The 21,542-nt window shown below is 35.9% G+C and overlaps 1 protein-coding gene across 1 annotated transcript in view; it reads left to right on the top strand.

Moving 5' to 3' along the window:
- The window catches only part of Rpn7 (regulatory particle non-ATPase 7), a 97,456-nt gene that overhangs the window by 40,528 nt on the left and 35,386 nt on the right, over positions 1-21,542 (top strand). The window contains exon 6 of the mRNA XM_090401137.1: positions 6,169-6,337. Coding sequence (XP_090257263.1) covers positions 6,169-6,337 — 169 coding nt within the window. The remainder of the gene's footprint in view (positions 1-6,168; positions 6,338-21,542) is intronic.

The raw sequence follows: 21,542 nt of genomic DNA on the forward strand, positions 1-21,542 counted from the left end.
GAGCACAAGCTGATTTATTTGCCAGGAACTTTTGATATGCTTCCTTCTTTTCCTTCACTGCCTCTTTAACTTCCTGTGTCCACCATGGAGTTCTGATTGCCTCTCTGGCTGAATCAGTTAAAATTGGTTCAAACCAATTTTAACTTATGGATCTGAGAGCTGGGTCAGAAGAAACACTTGGCCAAAGACTAGAGACCGCAGATATGAGAGTCCTGAGAAAGATTAGTGGCATGAACAGATGGTATCAATGGCAATATCATATTAAACACGAGGATATTAGGAATGAACTTGACATTGTTAGCATCCAGAATGCGTTAGCAGAGCTAATCTTAAGTGATATGGTCACTTAAACAGAATGGGTGAGGAAAGATTAGCAAAACAAGTGTTCTCTGCCATGTTGGCAGGAAAAAGACCCAGAGGAAGACCAAGATATAGGTGGTTTGATACGGTAAATAGTGCCTTAGAAGATAGAAATATAAGATCTGAAAATGTTGGAATCTTGACAGGTAACAGACTGATATGGAGGAAAATTGTAGATAAGAAAGAAGTTAGTAATGATGTAAATTTTTCATGTAGTATTATCATATCTTGCATGCCCCTTAACTGATTTTTTTTTATGAAATTTTTTTTTGTGTGGCTCCCACTGACAAAAAGTTATATGAGGGACATCCAGAAAGTAAGTTCCAATGGGGTGTGAGAGAAACAAAAATATACTTTCAAAAATACTTTATTGGAAATTAAAGTAGACATCTTTCACTACTTTTCTACATAATTTCTGCCATTGTTCAGGCACTTTAATGGGGCACCAAGAGTTGTATACCTTTCTCGTAGAAGGTTGCTGTCTGTGACTCAAACCACTTATTGACTGCTTCTTTGACCTCGTTGTTGTCTCGAAACTTCTGGCCACCATGGAAAGATTTCAGATGTTTGAACAGATGAAAGTCGCTTGACATGAGATCAGAAGTATATGGGGGATGATGAAATTATTCCCAGCCGAGAAGTTGCGTTACACCGGCCGTGTGTGTGTGTGTGTGTATGCGGGCGTTATCATGAATCAAAACAATGCCCTTAGTAAGTATGCTACATTGTTTATTCTGGATTGCACGACTCAGTTTCTTAAGGGTTTGGCAGTACATGTTCGCGTTGATTGTGGAGCTTTGACCCAAGAAGTCTACCAGCAAAATTCCTTGTCTGTCCCAAAACAAACGTAGTGCACATGATTTTCCGAGTGGAAACCGTTGTCCTCAATTTCGTCTTGACTTGTGATGAGGTGTGCCTCCACTCCATGGAGTCCATGTTGTTTGGATTCAGGGGTTGTGTGCGACACTCAAGTCTCGTCCCCGGTGACAAGTCTGCTTGGGATCGCCAGTCACCATCCTCATGGTAGTGTGTCAAGAATTCCAGTGCACTGCCCAGCTGATTCACTTTGTGTTGTTCTGTAAGCAACTTTGGCACCCAGCGTGCACAAAATTTCCGATAATTCAGTTTCTCCGACACAATTTCATGAAGACATGAACTTGAAACTTCTGGAAATTGCAACGAGAGTGACATCATGGTGGATCCCTTATTCTGTCGAATTTTCTCTTTAACTGAACACACCAAATCGCCAACTGAAGATGGCCGCCCTCTCCATTCATTATTGTGCACTCCTGTCCTTCCTTCATTAAAAAGTCTTGCCCATCTTCGTACCATTGAATCACTTATTGCGTGTTCTCCATAAAGCTCAATAATTTGCCGATGAATTTCAGCTGCTTTAACGTTCCTTGCATTCAAGAAACAGATAACTGACCTAATTTTACATGTGGTGGGCAATTCAACTTAAAATGGCACGGACACCTAGCTAAGGAATTGGCAAACTTGGCATACGGCACACATTGTGATCGCAGCGCTGCAGTGAAAATATTTAAAAACGGAACTTTCTGGATGTCCCTCGTTGTAAACCAATAGTACATTCGTACTGTGAGTGAGATGAGAATTTAATTTTTTCTCTTATTATTATTAATTTTATACATATTTTTTTGTATTTTTATTCATGCTTGACCAAGTCCAGAAAACCCTGTTCTAGAGACCAAATGTGGAATTTTTTTTCAAGCCACTTCAGGCCTCCAATAAGTGGGGCAGGGTCTCACACCAGGCAATGAAGTTCATTTACTACCAAAGGCAATCACAAACATCCATGCCCATTGGTGTGGTGGTGGTGGTGGGGGGGGATTTCAACCCACAACCCTAACTGCTCAGCAACCAGGTCAGCAAATTGATCTAAACATTTTTTAAAATTGAAATTTATTTATTTTTATTCATATATGTAATGTAGTTTCCTTTATTTCCATTTGCTGAATATTTTAGTTATTTATTATGTGTTCATTAACATCTTTTTACATTTATGTTGTGCTGCTTGAAGTAGACAGCAGAGCCGGCCATCTCGAGGTTGCAGTGGGTGCAATGCACCCACGATCAAGTGGGCACAGTCGGTACACATTTGCGGAAACGTATTTTTTATTTTATTTTTTTTTCTTTTTCTAATTTTGCTTATAACTAAAGGGATTTCATTGACAGGATTTTAGGACCCCCGGTAATAATAATATCTCTGTGTTTCTCTATTATATTAGTGTTTTGTGTTCAGTAAATGTTGTGTTAACCTGTTATATTTTGAATGTGTTTTTTTTTTGTTTGTTTTCCTGTGCCAAAATCCTTTGCAAGTAAGAGGTTTTACGATACGTTTATTTCGAATCCTTTAATTTTTACCTTTAATTTTAATTTTTAGGGCCCCAAAAGGTTTCTTGCACCCGGGCCCCTTTATAGAGAAGGCCGGTCCTGGTAGACAGGTCCAACATGGCCTCAGTTGACCATGTGGCAATATACCCAGAATGCATTTTAGATTTTCAGCCTTTCATGGGTGGGATGATAAAAAAATTCAGCGAATATGATGAGTTATTCTTACCAGTTTAATTTACTGCCACTAATTTTAGTTCATTGATAAAAATTATTATTCTTTTCTTGTTAGATTTATGCTTACCAAGGTTTCTCTGAACAGCATTCTAACATGAGCAACCTTATAATGTTAAATATTAATACCTAGCTAGATCAGTCATGGCATAAATCTGCGCATTACTACTTTGAATTACATCATAGGAAGCAAAAATTACAAAAAGCAAATGAGTGGGGGCTGTGGTGCTAAACAAAAAAAGACTTTTGAATTACAATCCTTCATCCTCAAATTTTTCAGGTGTCCTCACAAGGCCTAACCAAGTACAGATGCCATTGATACATCATATGATAACAGAAGTAAGAAACAAAAAACATCTGATACCAATAGCATTGTACAAGTGTTTCTCATCCATGCAACAGATGAAAAGCCAATAGGGAAAATGTTGCCCTTCTGTATTTGAAAAGGTAGGGTTTAGGACTTGTGAGGATCTCCCAAAACAGTTTAACTATGTTTTGGTAATATTCTTGTGGAACGTCTTGTCACCAACACTCAGAAAAACTACTGAGAGCAACATCAATGGGTGGAATACCGATTATGGTAACACCTCATTAAAGACTAAACTCTTTAATGAGTTGTTTCTGCCTATCATCCAGGCAGAAACAACTGCAGTTGCAAAAAAAAAAAATATATATATATCAGTGTCTGCTGTATCCAAAGCCTTGGTGGAACCCTGAGTGCAAAGAAGCCAAAAAATACATAGAGGCAGAGCATGTAGTGTATTTTGTAGATACCTTACCATACCAAATCTTATTGCTTTTAAATGTTCTCAGGCCAAAGCACATTAATGCCAAAATTAAAAAGTAATCTTGGGTGCAATTTACAACACACATTAAATGACCATTGCAAAAAATGTATGGGATAAAATCCAGAAAACGAAAGGTAGATATAGAACACACCATTTGTCTATCTTGATTGCTGAACCCATAGCCATTACTGACAATGAGGGAGAAAATTTTGCTAGAATCTCAGCAGCTCCTTCATATCCATCTGAATTTTTAATCAAGAAAAAGAGAAACGGCAACTAAGCTTTTCTACAAATGGGCTAAAGCCGTACAATCATCCATTCATTAAGGAGGAATGAAATGAGCACTGTTACTCTTATGCCAGTTGAATAGGACATGATGACATCTATTATCAGATGATAAAACGTCTTCCATCTTCTCTTAATCTCCCAAAGCCTCGTTTCACTAGAATTGGACCATGTGTCTAAGAGTGTCTCTTCTTATTGCATATCCATACTTTCTAATCAATATCAACTGTGGAAATTGATGTGTCACTGTTAAACTTTCATCAGAAAAATTACTAAAGATTATAAAATCCTAGCAAATGTATAAAAAACAAAGCTTCCAGCAAAAAAAAAAAAGGAAGTTCTATTAAAAATGTCATTTCCACAAATACTTCACCAAAATGTATAAATAAATGCAAATATAAATGTTATCCCTCATCACTTGCAGATATCTTTTACTGAACTTCAAATGCCAATACAGCAGCCACTGTACATCTTTACTATCTGAGTTGCACTGAGATATTTCATGCTAGAAAATGCCAAGTCTAGTATTTTCAATTTTTTATGGTCTCTGACTGAAGGTTTCCTGGTTACATTCAGTAACATTAATCTACTCTCCTTACTGCTCTCCAGATTCTAAAACCCACCACCTTCAACTTCTTATTCTTTGAAACTGTTTTCAGTATTCCATCTACCTGAATGGTAAAATAATTCTTCCTAGATGGTTCTAATGACTGCAGTTCTGGCTGGCTTCCCTTTTCCAATTCTGCTAGTCAACTGAGAATCAGAATTATTTTCTATAAGCACCAATTTAACATAAATTATCTAACAGCCAAGCACAACATCTTATAAAAATCTTCCTAAGAAGTTCATGAAAATCTTTCTTAGAAGTTCAAGAGTGTCATAAAAATGACACTCTTGAACTTCTTTAACCAGTTCCCCTTCCAAGTATATCATGCAAGTTTCCTCTTACAGAATATTTTTTCCTCAGCCACTCTCAAGCTTTTGTTCTTTGGCACTAAGTGGGACAATGCCAAGGACTCCCAATCTCCATTTGTATGGTCTCATTGAGAGTTTCTTCTCTCTTAATCCAAACAGTTAACCTGAACCATTTATAGAAATCATTGTTCCCAAAATGGTTTAATTATCCATATTCCATACTGTTCAAAATTCTTGCCCATTAGCCAAGTGTGTTTTAACAACAGCTGTACTGAGCATTTGAAGAAAAAAATTCCAGCATATGAGTGGCTTGAGACAAGAACCTTTCACTAAGGTATATAACCAAAACAGCTGTCAACAAATCTAATCTGGCTTTGAAAGAGACAAATGCAGAAACCCTGTCTTTTGTGCAAATGGCAGTTGTGCCTGTTGATCCCTTGCAAAGGTTATTTGGTGCTACTTCAGCTCATCTGTAATGTATGTTATCCAGGTGACAACACTATACTAACAGATAAAGCTAACCTGCTGGCATCATTCTTCTCTTCTATTACCTGCTTACCACTACATGCTCCTGTGGTCTTTTGCAAAGACATCAGAAAAATTACAAAGAGCCTAAAATGTCATCTTGTCTTTAAAGTACCTCTCCAGTAAAGTTGTGCTTTGGATTGAACATTTATCATGTATTCTCTATGCTTTTATATTAAGCTGGCATCTGCCCCACAATATGGAAGCAAGCCTATGTTCATCTTATTCCAGCAAATGGAATTAAGCTGCCATCAAGTTATTGGCCTATTGCTCTCACCTTAGGCCTCTTTAAAATAATGAAAAAGATCATAAACAGTCACCTTCTTCACTATTGGAGGTCTGCAAGTTAATCAGTTACTGCCAGTACAGATTCTGTCACTCGAGCTCCATGGCAGATATTTGAGCCTACATCACCAGTCCTTGACATGATGCATGCATTGTACACATTAATGGGTTAAGAACTTCTTTACATTGTGATTGAAAGAAAAAAGAATAGTCAATAGTTTCTATGTGCATAGAATTACTGAATATACTATTAATATACAGATCTACTGTGACATGTTGCATGTGATTATGTGGTTTAAGAACTTCTCACTTTGCATTGTAAGGGGGGGGGTGTAGTATATTTAATAAAATTATGCACATTTTTAAAATTTTGATTTTAGAAATGTTTATATTAAAACATAAATATTTATTTCTTTTATTGTAGCTGATATGGAAACATTGCTGAAAAGAGATCGTTTATTGGAACCACACTACCGATACTATGTACGAGAAATGAGAATACTAGCGTACACTCAATTGCTTGAATCATATCGAAGTTTAACATTGAAATATATGGCAGAAGCATTTGGTGTCACTGTAGGTTTTATTGACAAGTAAGAAAGCTTAAAATGCACTGTACATTCTAGTTGCTTGTTTGTTTATATGTTTTTACCATCCATGCATCTGTATGATGTTATTCAGAATGATACAGAATTTTCATCATCATCATAATGCTAATTACAGATATAGACTATATTGGTCTGTTCTATCTAATATCCTTTTTTGAGATCTACCCAGCCTTCTCTTTCTAATTGATTTATATTTTATTATTTGTTTAGGATATTGGGTGTTGGCCATTCGGTTTACATGTTCTATCCATTTTGTTTATAATTGTTTAGTTTTTCTTCTATTGATTTTGTTTTTAGTTATTTTAAAATATCTTTGTCCTTTTTTTTTTTGGTCTATTAATGTGTATTTTGCAGTTCTTCTCATAAATCTAATTTCACTTGTTTTTATTCTTTGTTTATCTTGTTTGTTTATTGCCCAAATTTCACTGCCATATAATGTGGGCAATTCTAAAGTATTGTATATTTTCAGGTGTGTTTCTTTTTGTACTATATTTGGATTGAGTGTTCTATTTATCATACCTACAATCAGTAAAAAATTTTGAAGTTTTTGATTTTGTCTTCTCCTTCATATGATATTTCACATCCAAGATAAATGAAGTATTTATTGTTCTATTATTTTATTATTAAGAACTATTTTACTACTAACTGGAGTTTGTCCATAAAATGCCATTCTTTTAGTTTTATCTATGGATATTTTCATTCCAAACTTCTACTATAATGTTTAAATTATATATTGTTCTTTATAAATGTCTTCCTTATCTGATATTATTACCTGATCATCTACAAATAATAGCGTATTTATTTTGTTATTCCGGGAAATTTCTATACCTGGATTGTTTAAGATATTCTACTGTATTAATATTTCATTAATATAAATATTGAAGTGTTGGAGACAGAGGAGATCCCTGCCTTACTCCTTGGTTTATAGATTGTTTTTCAGACATTTTTTATTTATTTTTATTTTTATTTCATCATCTTTGTATATATTCAATATTGAATGTAGTAAAATATTAGGTATATTTATTCTTTGTAATATATCAAACAGTATATATCTTTTTACTTTGTCAAATGCTTTTTCGTAATCTATAAACAAAACATGAGTTTCTAAATTAAATTCTCTTCTTTCTTCTATGAGTAGTTTTAAACAAAAAGTTGCGCCCATTGTAGATTGTCCTTTTCTAAATCCATTTTGACATTCTAGTAATATTTTTTCACTGTATATTTTCAATTTTTCATTAAGTATTTTACTATATATTTTAGCATGTATTCAATAAACTAATATATCTGTAATTAGCAGGTTTTGTTTTATCCCCTTTTTTAAATATAGATCTTACTATAGTTGTATTCCATTCTATTGGTATTTGTCAATTTATATATATTTTATTTAAAAATTTTAATAATCTCTGATGAAATTTTTTTTCCAGCAAATTTATACCGTTCGGAGTTTATCCCATCTTCTCCTGCTGATTTGCCATTTTTTTATTTTACTTAGATTGTCTTTTATTCTTTCATTGTTATTATATCATTTAAAGCATTTTGTAAATTATTGGTGTAGTTCTTTTTTGGTTTTAGAATTATCTGTCCAAAGATCTGTGACGTAATCCAAGAATTCTTTTACATCTATTTCACAATTTATATTTGCAGTTTCTTTTATATCTGCATTCATGTGTTTTAGTATTTTATATGCATTGGGTCTTATTTTGTATGTTTCATTTTCTATATATAATACAAATTTTTCCCAGCTTTCTCTGTGTCTCATGCTAGTAACTCGACATAGGGAAACATGTGTTACTTTCAAGTTTCAACAGAATTTTTTATGCTAATTAATGCCCAATTCCTCTTAAGTAAACTTAAGGAGAATTGGGCATTGGTTATTACATAGAAATGTTGATATATATAAATTATACTAAGCTAAGTCATTTTATCTGTGAAATATTATTCATCTTGCATACCAATTTCTATCAAATAGTCAGGTCAGCACTTACTCATTGGTAATCTTGATAATGTTACTTTATTGACCACTTGTCCTCCATAGCTGTTGGTGTCATGTTTTCTGTATTATTTTTAAATGATTGTGTTTCTCAAGCTTTTTTTTTCTTTCACCTATTTTATACGAATAAAAAAAATCCATGAAAAAAGCATATGATAGGGCATTTGATGTATCTAACTTTGTTCTGTATCCCAAGCAAGTAATGTATATAGTTTGAAGGATTAAAGGATCAAATCCAAATAACTAGGAGGAGACCTCTGTATGACCTTTAAGAAACGTGAAGAACCAACTAGGTCTTTTAACCTAATGTCCAATCCTCAGCTTCACATGATTTCCTCCTTTAGTAGGTAACCACAGAATATTGAACAAAGATGGACTGGCAGTTTGAGACTTAGCTGACCAAATTGTGTTCTGTATTGGTTTAAACCAGAAATAAGCATCATGGTACAACATTGATGAACTTCTAATTTTTTAGGAAATGACCACATGAACTAAATTATTAATTAAAAAATTTTTAAATTAATAACTACCTACATATATGGGGGTGCTTAAGGGTCAAAGCTGTATAACTAGGAGGAGACCTCCACATAGCCTTTCAAGGAATGCAGAGAACCGACCAGGGCTTCTGACCTAATGTCCAATCCTCACCTTCTCGTGGTGCACCCTGTTGGGTATCTACTTTGATACTGAACGAACGAGGATGGGCTGGCAATTTGGGATTTAGCCGACCAAATTGTATTCTTATTGGTTAAACCAAAATACAACATGATGGTACAACATGACAAAATTTCATGCCGGATGGGGCGTCGCCCGGTTAAACAAGGCCCTCGCACCAGGGAACCAGGGTGAACAGCGAAAAGTCAGCTACTGGAAAAAATCTGAAAACAAACCCCAACTCAACATCACCAGAGTTAAAGATCGGTACTATCAACGTAAGAAGCCTGAATGGCAAAGAAATGGAGCTAGCTGAGGAATTAGATAAGTACCAGATCGACATAATAGGGGTGACTGAAACAAAAAAGACCAAAACTGGTGAGATCTTTCTGAGCAATAAATACAAAATATTATATTCAGGCAATGACAATCAAGGAAAAGAAGGAGTAGCCATTGTATTCAACACAAAATACGAGGCTAATCTTCTTGAATGGCAGTCAGTCTCAAGTAGAGTAATGTGGGCAAATACGAGAATGGGGAACTGGACAATGAGACTTATTTGTGCCTATGGTCCCACAGAAGGTTCTACTAAGGTAGAAGTGGAGGAATTTTTTGATGCTTTAGAAAAAGCAACTGACACAATGAAAAAGGAAAAGTTGCTCCTTGTTGGGGATCTAAATAGCAGAGTAGGAAATGATTGCGAGACATACAAAAATATTTTGGGAAAATTTGGAGAAAAGAGCAAAGCTAATAATAATGGCAAATATCTGTTGGATTTCTGCTCAGGACGGACTGGTTATTATTAACACCATGTTCCAACATAAAAATGTGCACAAATTCACATGGAGAGAAGAGGCTAGGAATAAGAAAAGTCTCATTGACTATGTTATTGTTGATAGTGATGTTTTCTCCCTGGTGCAGGACTCCAGAGTGTACACAGGATTTGAAATTGGAAGTGATCACTATTTAGTCTTGAGCAGGATAAAATTGAATTTCATATTGAAAAGAATAACATGTAAGAAAGTTTTAAAGCGAATAAAAGTTGAGCAGCTCTCAGATGTGAACTGTAGACTAAAATACAGAAAGATTATTGAAAAGAAAATGAAAGAGTTTGAGATCAGAAATCAAACCTTGGAGATTCAGTGGCAAACTCTGAAGAAAACATTGATTGATTCTGCCAGAGAGGCATGTGGTGAGGTTGTGTGCAAGGATAAAAAAATCAGAACTCCCTGGTATACACAGGAAGTTAAAGAGGCAGTGAAGGAAAAGAAGAAAGCATATGAAAAGTTCCTGTCAAATAAGCCAGATTTTACTCTTACAGAATACAGAGACAAATGTAAGAAAGCTAAACAATGTGTAAAACTAGCTAAACAAAAGTCATGGGAGGACTTTGGCAAGAATATAGAAAATAAATATCAAGAAGGTAGCAAAATATTCTGGAGGTTGTTGAAGAAGCTTAGGGATGCAGGAAAGAGTGCTGTAAAAGGATTTAGAGATGATAAAGGTGACATGAAAACGGTAGAAAAAATCCTTGAAGTATGGAGTAATTACTTTGAAAAACTGCTAAATGAAACAAGCAGTGATGACTGCACAGTGATAAAAAACACTGACCAGGCATGCAGTCAGGAATACATATCCATACATATCTTGAAGTAGAAAAAGCCATCAAAGGCTTGAAATGTGGAAAGGCAGCAGGAGTAGATGATATTCAACCAGAAATGCTGAAGTATGGTGGTATAAAAGTCTTACAGTGGCTGCACTGCATAGTTCAGAAAGCCTGGACAGAGGGACGAATTCCCGATGATTGGAGTAGAGCTCTCATAGTACCCATATATTAAAAGGGAAATAAAACTGAATGTGAGAATTACAGAGGTATTTCCCTACTGAGTGTTCCTGGCAAGATCTATGCAAGTATACTTGAGAAACGGTTGAGAAGAATTGTGGAAGAAAAGCTTGGTGAAGAACAAGCTGGATTCAGGCCAAATAGAGGCTGTCAGGGTGAGATCTTCACTTTACGACAAATAGTCGAGAAAGCATGGGAATATAACAAAGATCTGTATTTAAGTTTTGTCGATTTGGAAAAGGCATATGACAAGGTGCCAAGAGAGAAGCTATTCAATACGCTGCAGTTATATGGTGTCAATGGGGCATTATATCAAGCAACACTTAGTCTTTATTTGAGTTGTAAGTCAGCAGTTAGAATTGAAGGAAGTACAGGAAGATGGTTTAATGTTAAATCTGGTGTGAGACAAGGATGTACATTATCCCCTCTGTTATTCATTATCTATATGGATCACATTATGAAGGAAAGTGGTATTAAACCTGATATCAAAATTGGAGATGTTAATGTCAGCTCTTTGCTTTATGCAGATGATGTTATACTTCTAAATAAATCCGCTACAAGTCTGCAAGATTCTCTGACTAAATTCAATTGCTGTTGTAATAGATATGGTATGAAGGTCAGCAATAAAAAGACAAAGGCATTGAAAATAGGCAGAATCATTGAAAATGTCAACTCTGTTGTGAATGGAGAACTTGTGGAACAAGTAAAACATTTCAGCTACTTAGGCACAATTTTTACTGAAGATGGTAAATTTAATATAGAAATAGACAACAGAATCTAGACCTACCAACAGAATCTAGACAACAGAATTTAGTGTTCCGACTAATTGACTTCCCACCATACCAGCTTTGCTGGTATGGTGGGAAGTCAATTAGTCGGAACACTAAATTAGCTGTATACAAGACAGTGTTCAAACCAGTTTTAACTTATGGATCTGAGAGCTGGGTCAGAAGTAAAACACTTGACCAAAGACTAGAGACCGCAGATATGAGAGTCCTGAGAAAGATTAGAGGCGTGAACAGATGGCATCAATGGCAGGATATTAGGAAAGAACTTGACATTGTCAGCTTCCAGGAATGCGTTAGCAGAGCTAATCTCAGGTGGTATGGACACTTAAATAGAATGGGAGAGGAAAGATTAGCAAAACAAGTGTTCTCTGCCAGGTTGGCAGGAAAACGACCCAGAGGAAGACCAAGATATAGTTGAATTGATACTGTACAAAGTGCCTTAGACGATAGAAATATAAGATCTGATAATGTTGGAGTCTTGACAAGTAACAGACTGATTTGGAGGAAAATTGTAGATAGGAAGTTAGTAATGATGTAATTTTTTCATGTAGTACTGTCATATTCTGTATACCCCTTGAGTGTACATGGCAGGAATTTGATGATGATGATGATGAACTACCTATATTTTGGCAATGTTACATTGCCATCTTCAGAGATCACAAAACAATCACATGTGAATGCAAGCACTCACACTAAGCAAATGATGCTGAAGAAAGGCAACTGAAATCGGTTCTAGAGTCCTAAAAGGTGCTGCCTAGAAGGCTAAATTGGGTTTGGCTATTGGGCTGTCAGTCTGGGAATGTAAGCTTCCCAAGTTTGGGGGAGTCTCATGCATCCAAATTTATTGAGGTTTGGTAAGTTTTTTAGAGCTGAGGCTGATTCAAGGAATAATCTTTCATGCTTGTACTTGCTGCAGTGTAATAAAGTGGCTTTCTTCCAGCGTATTCTGTGGTGTGTGTTCAATGCATAGTCAACAAGTTCTGAGTGGTTGTATTGGTGGAACTGAATGTAGTCCTTGTGTTGGGATATCCTGATATTGGCTGTCCTGCCTGTTTGACCGTAGTAGAACAGTTTTCAACTTTAAGGCACCTGGGAAACTCCAGGTAGGTCTAGGGGAAGTGACTGGTCTTTGGTGGAGTGGATAAGAGATGCTAATTTCTTATGTGGTTTGTAACTAGTTATGAGATCATATTTATTTTTGTTAGTTTTTCAGGTGTACCCCAGATATATGGAATGATGATAGATTTAGGGTGAGGTTGTGGTTAACTGGTTTTAATATTGTTTTGCATTTGGGGGGGGGGGGTTTGTAGTCATTGACTAAGAAGGTGTTAAGGATATGGTTAAGTTCAGTAGTTAAGGCATTATTATCCGATTCATTTTGCCCTGTTATATATGGTTTTTATAATCCCATATTGTTGTTGCAGGGGGTGGGAAGGTGACTGCTGGCGAATGTATCTACCTGTATGTGTAGGTTTTCTGCAAACAGAAAGCAAAGTTTACATCAGGCTGGTGTATAATGTATAATTAGAGTGTCTAGGAAAGGGAGACTTGTTGTTTTTCTTTTCCAAGGTAAACTGGATCCTATGGTGTTGATTGTTTAAGTGAGAAATTGTGGAGTGTCTCCAGGCCATGTGGCCAAATGGTGAACACATCATCCACATAGCATAGCCTAACAGTGGATTTATGTGGGGCAGAGTTTAAGGCTTCTTCTTCAAAGAATTTCGCCAGGAGTGGAGAACCCCTTTATATGTTTGTAGAATTGATAAAAACATTGATAAAACTACATGCATCTCCAAGTTAAACAATATCCCTGCTTAGGGAACCAGGGAAAACAGTGAAAAGGTAGCTACTGGAACAACACAATGTCAGAAGAATTAAAAATAGACACCATCAACATAATGGAGTATCAAAAGAAAGGAAATAGAATTGCTAGAAGAAGTAGAAAAGTACTGTATGGGCGTAATAGGCATTGCTGAGACAAAGAAGACTAAAACAGGTGTGATCCTACTAAATAATAAATGTAAGATATTGTATTTGGACAATAATGATCAAAAAGAAAGGAGTAGTAATGTCATTCAAAAACAAACATGAAAGTAAATTCTTTGATTGGAAGGCAATTTCAAGTTGAGTAACATGGGAAATTGGATGATGAAACTTATTTGTCTGAGGTCCCACAGAAGGTTCTCCTAAGGAAGAAGTGGATGAATTTTTTAAATCTTTTGAAAAGGCAACTGACATTAACAAAATAGAAAATCTAGTCATCTGCAGTTAGCCTAGTGGCTGTGCGCTTTGTAACCGTATGCCTGATTTGTAAGGAGTACCCTAGGTTTTTGATTCCTGTTGGTGATGTGAGGAGCTTAAGGATCTTCCTCAGCCATAGCCAGGTTAGCCGGGCGTGGGCAGTAGGGTTTTTATCCTGGGGTTTTTCATCCCGCAAAGCAGGCAACCTGGCCTTGACAACTCAACACTACAGACATAGGATACACCGGGGCATGGGGCTGACCACCTTATCCCGTGAACGGTTTGAGGTCCTATGATTAATAAACCCTCGACACCGCAAGGTAAAAAGAGGGAAAAAGGAAGATGAGATGAGAAAATCTAATCTTGCTTGAAGAACTAAACATCAGGAAATGAATCCCAAGCATGTAGAAATGTTTGGAGAAAAAAGGCCAGGGCTAATAATGGTAAATACCTCCTGGATTTCTATTAAGGGACTACTCATTTCAAACACCATGTTTCAACATAAAGATGTGCACTAATTCACATAGAAGACAAGAAATAAGAAAAGCCTCATTGACTGTTGTTATCAATAAGCAGTATCTTCATACTGGTTCAGGATACCAGAGTGTACAATTACTTTGAAATTGGAAATGATCATCATTTAGTTGTAGAATAAAATGAATATCGCATTTTGAAAATAATTAGAGGTAAGTAAGTAGCTTTTACATGTGTACTGACTCAACTATGCAAATGTTATTCAAGAAAAAAATGAGAGATTGAAAAGAACAAACAAGGTCACTCGCAAACTGTGAAGAAAACATTCAGCTAGAATGACATGGTGAAGTTATCTCCTAGGATAAAAAAACTAAAAACTCCATAATGGAAGAAAAGTTAACCCGTTAACATACAAAGACGTCTGTGACACGCCATTTGTTTATTGCACCAAAATTGATTTTGACGTATCGCAGACGTTACGAAGGTCACATCAATTTCAAACAAAATTCATACAAAGACATCTGTGACATGTCTTTTGTTTATTGCACCAAAATTGATTTTGACGTATCCCAGACGTTACGAAGTTCGTGTCAATTTCAAACGAATTTAGAGTTTAAAAATAATTTATATGTCAAAGGATTAAAGAAGCAGTCATGGAAAAAAATGAAAGCACATCAAAAGTTCCTAGTACATGAGTTGGCAGATGTCCTAAGAATTCAGAGAAAAATATGAGAGAACTAAGGTAGGTATAAAAAAGTGCTAAACAGATGTCATGGGAAGATTTTGCTAACAATCATCATCATCATCATCAAATTCCTGTCATGTACCCTCAATGGGTGTACAGGATATGATAGTACTACATGAAAAAAATTACATCATTACTAACTTCCTATCTACAATTTTCCTCCAAATCAGTCTGTTACTTGTCAAGACTCCAACATTATCAGATCTTATATTTCTATCGTCTAAGGCACTTTGTACGGTATCAATCCACCTATATCTTGGTCTTCCTCTGGGTCGTTTTCCTGCCAGCCTGGCAGAAAACACTTGTTTTGCTAATCTTTCCTCGCCCATTCTGTTTAAGTGACCATACCACCTGAGATTAGCTCTGCTAACGCATTCCTGGATGCTGACAATGTCAAGTTCTTTCCTAATATCCTCGTTTTTAATATGATATTGCCATTGATGCCATCTGTTCACACCTATAATCTTTCTCAGGACTCTCATATCTGCGGTCTCTAGTCTTTGGTCAAGTGTTTTACTTCTAACCCAGCTCTCAGATCCATAAGTTAAAATTGGTTTGAACACTGTCTTGTATACAGCTAATTTAGTGTTCCGACAAATTTCTCGCTTATTCCATATGAATTTATTCGACTTCCCACCATACCAGCTTTGCTGATTCTGTTGTCTATTTCTATATTTAATTTACCATCTTCAGTGAAAATCGTGCCTAAGTAGCTGAAATGTTTTACTTGGTCCACAGGTTCACCATTCACAGCACAGTTGACATGTTCAATGATTCTGCCTATTTTCATTGTCTTTGTCTTTTTATTGCTGACCTTCATACCATATCTCTTACAACAGCTATTTAATTTAGTCAGAGAATCTTGCAGACTTGTAGCGGATTTATTTAGAAGTATAACATCATCCGCATAAAGCAAAGAGCTGACATTAACATCTCCAATTTTGATATGTTTAATACCACTTTCCTTCATAATGTGATCCATATAGATAATGAATAACAGAGGGGATAATGTACATCCTTGTCTCACACCAGATTTAACATTAAACCATCTTCCTGTACTCCCTTCAATTCTAACTGCTGACTTACAACTCAAATAAACACTAAGTATTGCTTGATATAATGCCCCATTGACACCATATAACTGCAGCGTATTGAATAGCTTCTCTCTTGGCACCTTGTCATATGCCTTTTCCAAATCGACAAAACTTAAATACAGATCTTTGTTATATTCCCATGCTTTCTCGACTATTTGTCATAAAGTGAAGATCTGAACCTGACAGCCTCTATTTGGCCTGAATCCAGCTTGTTCTTCACCAAGTTTTTCTTCCACAATTCTTCTCAACCGTTTCTCAAGTATACTTGCGTAGATCTTGCCGGGAACACTCAGTAGGGAAATACCTCTGTAATTCTCACATTCAGTTTTATTTCCCTTTTTATATATGGGTACTATGAGAGCTCTACTCCAATCATCGGGAATTCGTCCCTCTGTCCAGGCTTTCTGAACTATGCAGTGCAGCCACTGTAAGACTCTTATACCACCATACTTCAGCATTTCTGGTCGAATATCATCTACTCCTGCTGCCTTTCCACATTTCAAGCCTTTGATGGCTTTTTCTACTTCAAGTATGAATATGTATTCCTGACTGCATGCCTGGTCAGTGTTTTTTACCACTGTGCTGTCATCGCTGCTTGTTTCATTTAGCAGTTTTTCAAAGTAATTACTCCATACCTCAAGGATATCTTTTTCTCCCGTTTTCATGTCACCTTTATCATCTCTAACTCCTTTTACAGCACTCTTTCCTCCATTCCTAAGCTTCTTCAACAACCTCCAGAATACTTTGCCACCTTCTTGATATTTATTTTCTATATTCTTGCCAAAGTCCTCCCATGACTTTTGTTTAGCTAGTTTTACATAGTGTTTAGCATTCTTGCATTTGTCTCTATATTCTCTAAGAGCACAAGCTGACTTATTTGACAGGAACTTTTGATATGCTTTCTTCTTTTCCTTCACTGCCTCTTTAACTTCCTTTGTCCACCAGTGAGTTCTGATTTTTTTATCCTTGCAGACAACCTCACCACATGCCTCTCTGGCAGAATCAATCAATGTTTTCTTCAGAGTTTGCCACTGAATCTCCAAGGTTTGATTCCTGTTCTCAAACTCTTTCATTATTTCTTCAATAATCTTTGTGTATTTTAGTCTACAGTTCACATCTGAGAGCTGCTCAACTTTTATTCACTTCAAAACTTTCTTACGTGTTATTCTTTTCAATATGAAATTCAATTTTACCCTGCTAAATAAGACTAAATAGTGATCACTTCCAATTTCAAATCCTCTGTACACTCTGGTGTCCTGCACCAGGGAGAAAACATCACTATCAACAATAACATAGTCAATGAGACTTTTCTTATTCCTAGCCTCTTTTCTCCATGTGAATTTGTGCACATTTTTATGTTGGAACATGGTGTTAGTAATAACCAGTCCATGTCCTGAGGAGAAATCCAATAGATATTTGCCATTATTATTAGCTTTGCTCTTTTCTCCAAATTTTCCGAAAATATTTCTGTATGTCTCACAATCATTTCCTACTCTGCTATTTTGATCCCCAACAAGGACCAACTTTTCCTTTTTCATTGTGTCAGTTGCTTTTTCTAAAGCCTCAAAAAATTCCTCCACTTCTACCTTAGTAGAACCTTCTGTGGGACCATAGGCACAAATAAATCTCATTGTCCAGTTCCCCATTCTCATATTTGCCCACATTACTCTATTTGAGACTGGCTGCCATTCAAGAAGATTAGCCTCGTATTTTGTGTTGAATACTATGGCTACTCCTTCTTTTCCTCGATTGTCATTTCCTGAATATAACATTTTGTATTAATTGCTCAGAAAGATCTCACGAGTTTTTGTCTTTTTTGTTTCAGTCACCCCTATTATGTCGATCTAGTATTTATCTAATTCCTCAGCTAGCTCCATTTGTTTGCCATTCAGGCTTCTTACGTTGATAGTACTGATCTTTAACTCTGGTGATGTTGAGTTGGGGTTTGTTTTCAAATTTGTTCCAGTAGCTGACTTTTCGCTGTTCGCCCTGGTTCCCTGGCGAAAATAACGGGGGCTTTGTTTAACCGGGCAACACGCCCAGCTGGCATGAAATTTTGTCATGTTGTACCATCATTTTTTATTTTGGTTTAACCAATTAGAATACAGTTTGGTCGGCTAAATCTCAAATTGCCAGCCCATCCTCGTTCGTTCAGTATCCAAGTAGATACCCTACAGGGTGCACCATGAGAAGGTGAGTATTTAACATTAGGTCAGAAGCCCTAGTCGGTTCTCTGCATTCCTTTAAAGGCTATGTGGAGGTCTCCTCTCAGTTATATAGCTTTGACCCTTAAGCATTAGAATATAAATATCAGGAAGGTGGTAAAATGTTTCCAACAGATAGCTTGTGCTATTGAAAAAAAGCTTAGAAATGGAGAAAGGATTGCTGTAAAGGAAATCAGAGATAATAAGCGTGATATGAAAAGTAGAAGAACAGTAGTCGAAAATATTCAGGAAGAATTCAAACAGAAGTACATATCAATACTTGAGTAGATAAAATATATCAAAAGTTTGAAATATAGAGAGGTAGCTAGAATAGATGATATTCGACCAGAAATACTCAAATATGAAGGTATAAAGGTTTCATAATTCAGAGGGCCTAGTCAGATGGTCAAATCTGAGATGATGGGAGCAGAGTTCTCCTAGTTCCCATGTATAAAAAGGATAAAAATGAAAAGAATTCTTAGGACATCTGCCAACTCATGTACTACGAACTTTTGATGTGCTTTCATTTTTTCCATAAAAATTATGAGAATTACATGGGCATTTCTCAACTAAGTATTCCAGGTAAAATTTACATGAGCATACTTGAGAAGCAGTAAAGAATTGTGGAATGGAGAAGAAAACAAGCTGGGTCAGTCCAAACAGAGATGGTCAGGATCAGATCTCATTTTATGACAGGTAGTAGAGAAATTGTGTGAATATAACAAGGATTGGTGCTTAAGTTTTGTAGATATGAAAAAAGCATATGACAAGACACCGAGAGAAAAGTACAGTCATACCCCGACTTACGCGGTTTCTTATATGTACGTATTCCCGTCATGCTTCACGCCTCACCACTAGTCGTATCTTTCGCTGGCCGCATTCGCCAGTGTCGCACATGCTGTGAACAAGCACTGACGTGTTTCGCACGGTCTCCATTCATACACGATTTTTATAGTCTACAAAGCTTGCGATTGTTTAATGTTATGTTCTTGATAAAAATTTTATCACATAAAAAATAATAATGTCATCCAAAAGAAGCAAGTCCTATTGCTTCTACGGCTAGCAAGAAAAGAAAAACGTTGAATTTGGAAACAAAACTCAATATTATTAAAGATTTTGAAGGCGGAATTAAATTTTGTGAGCTAGCAAAAAAGTTCTATCTACAGGAATGCACAGTAAGAACAATCATAAAAGAAAGGTTTACAGATTTTGGAGGACATAGATTCTAATGAGGAACGAATTGTAGCCACAAGGCAAGGAATAAAAAAAATTATTAGCTTGCTATGAAGAAATTTTGCATTACAAGAAAAAGACATTATGCCGTCAGACGAATCTATTAGATTTTATGAAACTATCGACATTGAAATAACTTTCTTTTTTTTTACGAAAAACTACAATTATGATTATATTTCATAAAAAATGTAGGTGTTTTTGTAAACCTTTGCTCCCAATTAACTAATATTTTGTATGTTTGTATATATAAATTACATGCAAAATTATACCCTGAGTTACATGAATTCGACTTACGCACTTTTTGTTGGTCCCACCTACTGTAACTTCGGGGTATGACTGTATTTTGAAACACTACAATTATATGGATTAAATGGAATATTTTGGAAATAATATATAGTCTATAAAAGCCTGTGTAGCTCAGTAGAAGTTGCACTTGCGTCCTCTACACTAGGCTGTCTGAATATAGACTTATAGTTCAAGTCTTGTCACTGACAGGAGGAACTTTTTCTAAGCCTTCTTCGACTAGTTCCCGAGTTAGTCAATCTCTGGCATGGGCAAGTGGATTTTTTCTCCTGGAAACTCAGGTTTTTCGTCCTGTAAGCTCAAGAAAATTGACTGTAGAACCCACATTATTTCAAACAGTAACATATCCTGTTAGGGTGAGGTACCAAGAGATGGCAGCACTTGTTTGCCAGTCTCTTCATTGGCGACTGCCTATAATTAGTAATAGACATGGGCCAGCTATCTCTGATTGGCTACTGGTGAAGATTGAACTGCTCATTCAGTCTCCAAAAACTAGATAGGGTTTAAAGGCCTCGTACTCCCTATAAGGGAATAAAAGGCGTTAGCTTATTATTATATAGTCTATATTTAAGTTGTAAATCAGCAATAGTTGGAAAATTGAAGGAAGTACAGGAATCTGGTTTGATGTAAAATCAGGTGCGAAACAAGATGCACACTGTCTCCACTCTTATTAATCCTCTATGTGGATCACATTAGTGAAGATGTGGCAGTAAACCTAATATCATCTTTGGAGATATCAAACTTAGCTCTTTGCTTTATGCAGATGATGTACTCCTAAACAATTTTAGTGCAAGTCTCCAGGATTCTTAAAATTGAATAAAAGCTAAAACAGGTTTTGCATGCAAATTAGCAGTAAAAAGAACAAACTATGAAAATAGACAGGATCAAGGGAAACTTATACCACATTCTCTATGGAGAACCTATAAAAGAATTAAAATATTTCAACTGTTTAGGCACTATTTAATGAAGATAGTAAATTGAATATGGAAATAGACAGTAGAATAATCAAAGCTGGTATGGGACTCAAATACACAAACATTATTCAAGAAAAACTGAAAAAGTTTGAAAACAAGAACCAAATCTTGGAGATTCAGTGTCAAACCTTAAAGAAAACTTTGATTGATTCAGCCAGAGGTATGCGGTGAGGTAATGTGCAAGGATAGAAAAATCAGAACTCCATGGTGGATTCAGGAAGTTAAAGAGACAGCCAAGGAAAAGAAGAAAGCATATAGAAAGTTCCTGGTAAGTAAGGCAGCTTGTGCTCTTATGTAATACAGAAAAAATGTAAGAATGTAAAGCATTGTGTAAAATTAGATAAACAAAAGTCATGGGAAGATTTTGGTAAGAACATAGAAAATAAATATCAGGAAAGTGATAAAATATTGTGGAGGCTATTGAAAAAGCTCAGAAATGGATGAATGAGTACTGTAAAAGAAATTAGAGATGATAAAGGAGACATGAAAACTGATGATGAAGATATTCTTGCTGTATGGAGTAATTAATGAAAGTGAGCTGGCTAGCTCACTTTCACTTCAAAAGCCCTTTATCAGGGCTTTTGAAGTGAAATGAAATGTCTTCGCATCCTAGATGGGATTCAAACCTAGCTCTTTCCATCCAAGAG

Source organism: Typopeltis vanoorti, chromosome 12 (assembly GCF_054136105.1).
Source record: "Typopeltis vanoorti isolate ZY-2024b chromosome 12, IOZ_Tvanoo_1.0, whole genome shotgun sequence".
NCBI classification, from domain to species: Eukaryota; Metazoa; Arthropoda; class Arachnida; order Uropygi; family Thelyphonidae; genus Typopeltis; species Typopeltis vanoorti.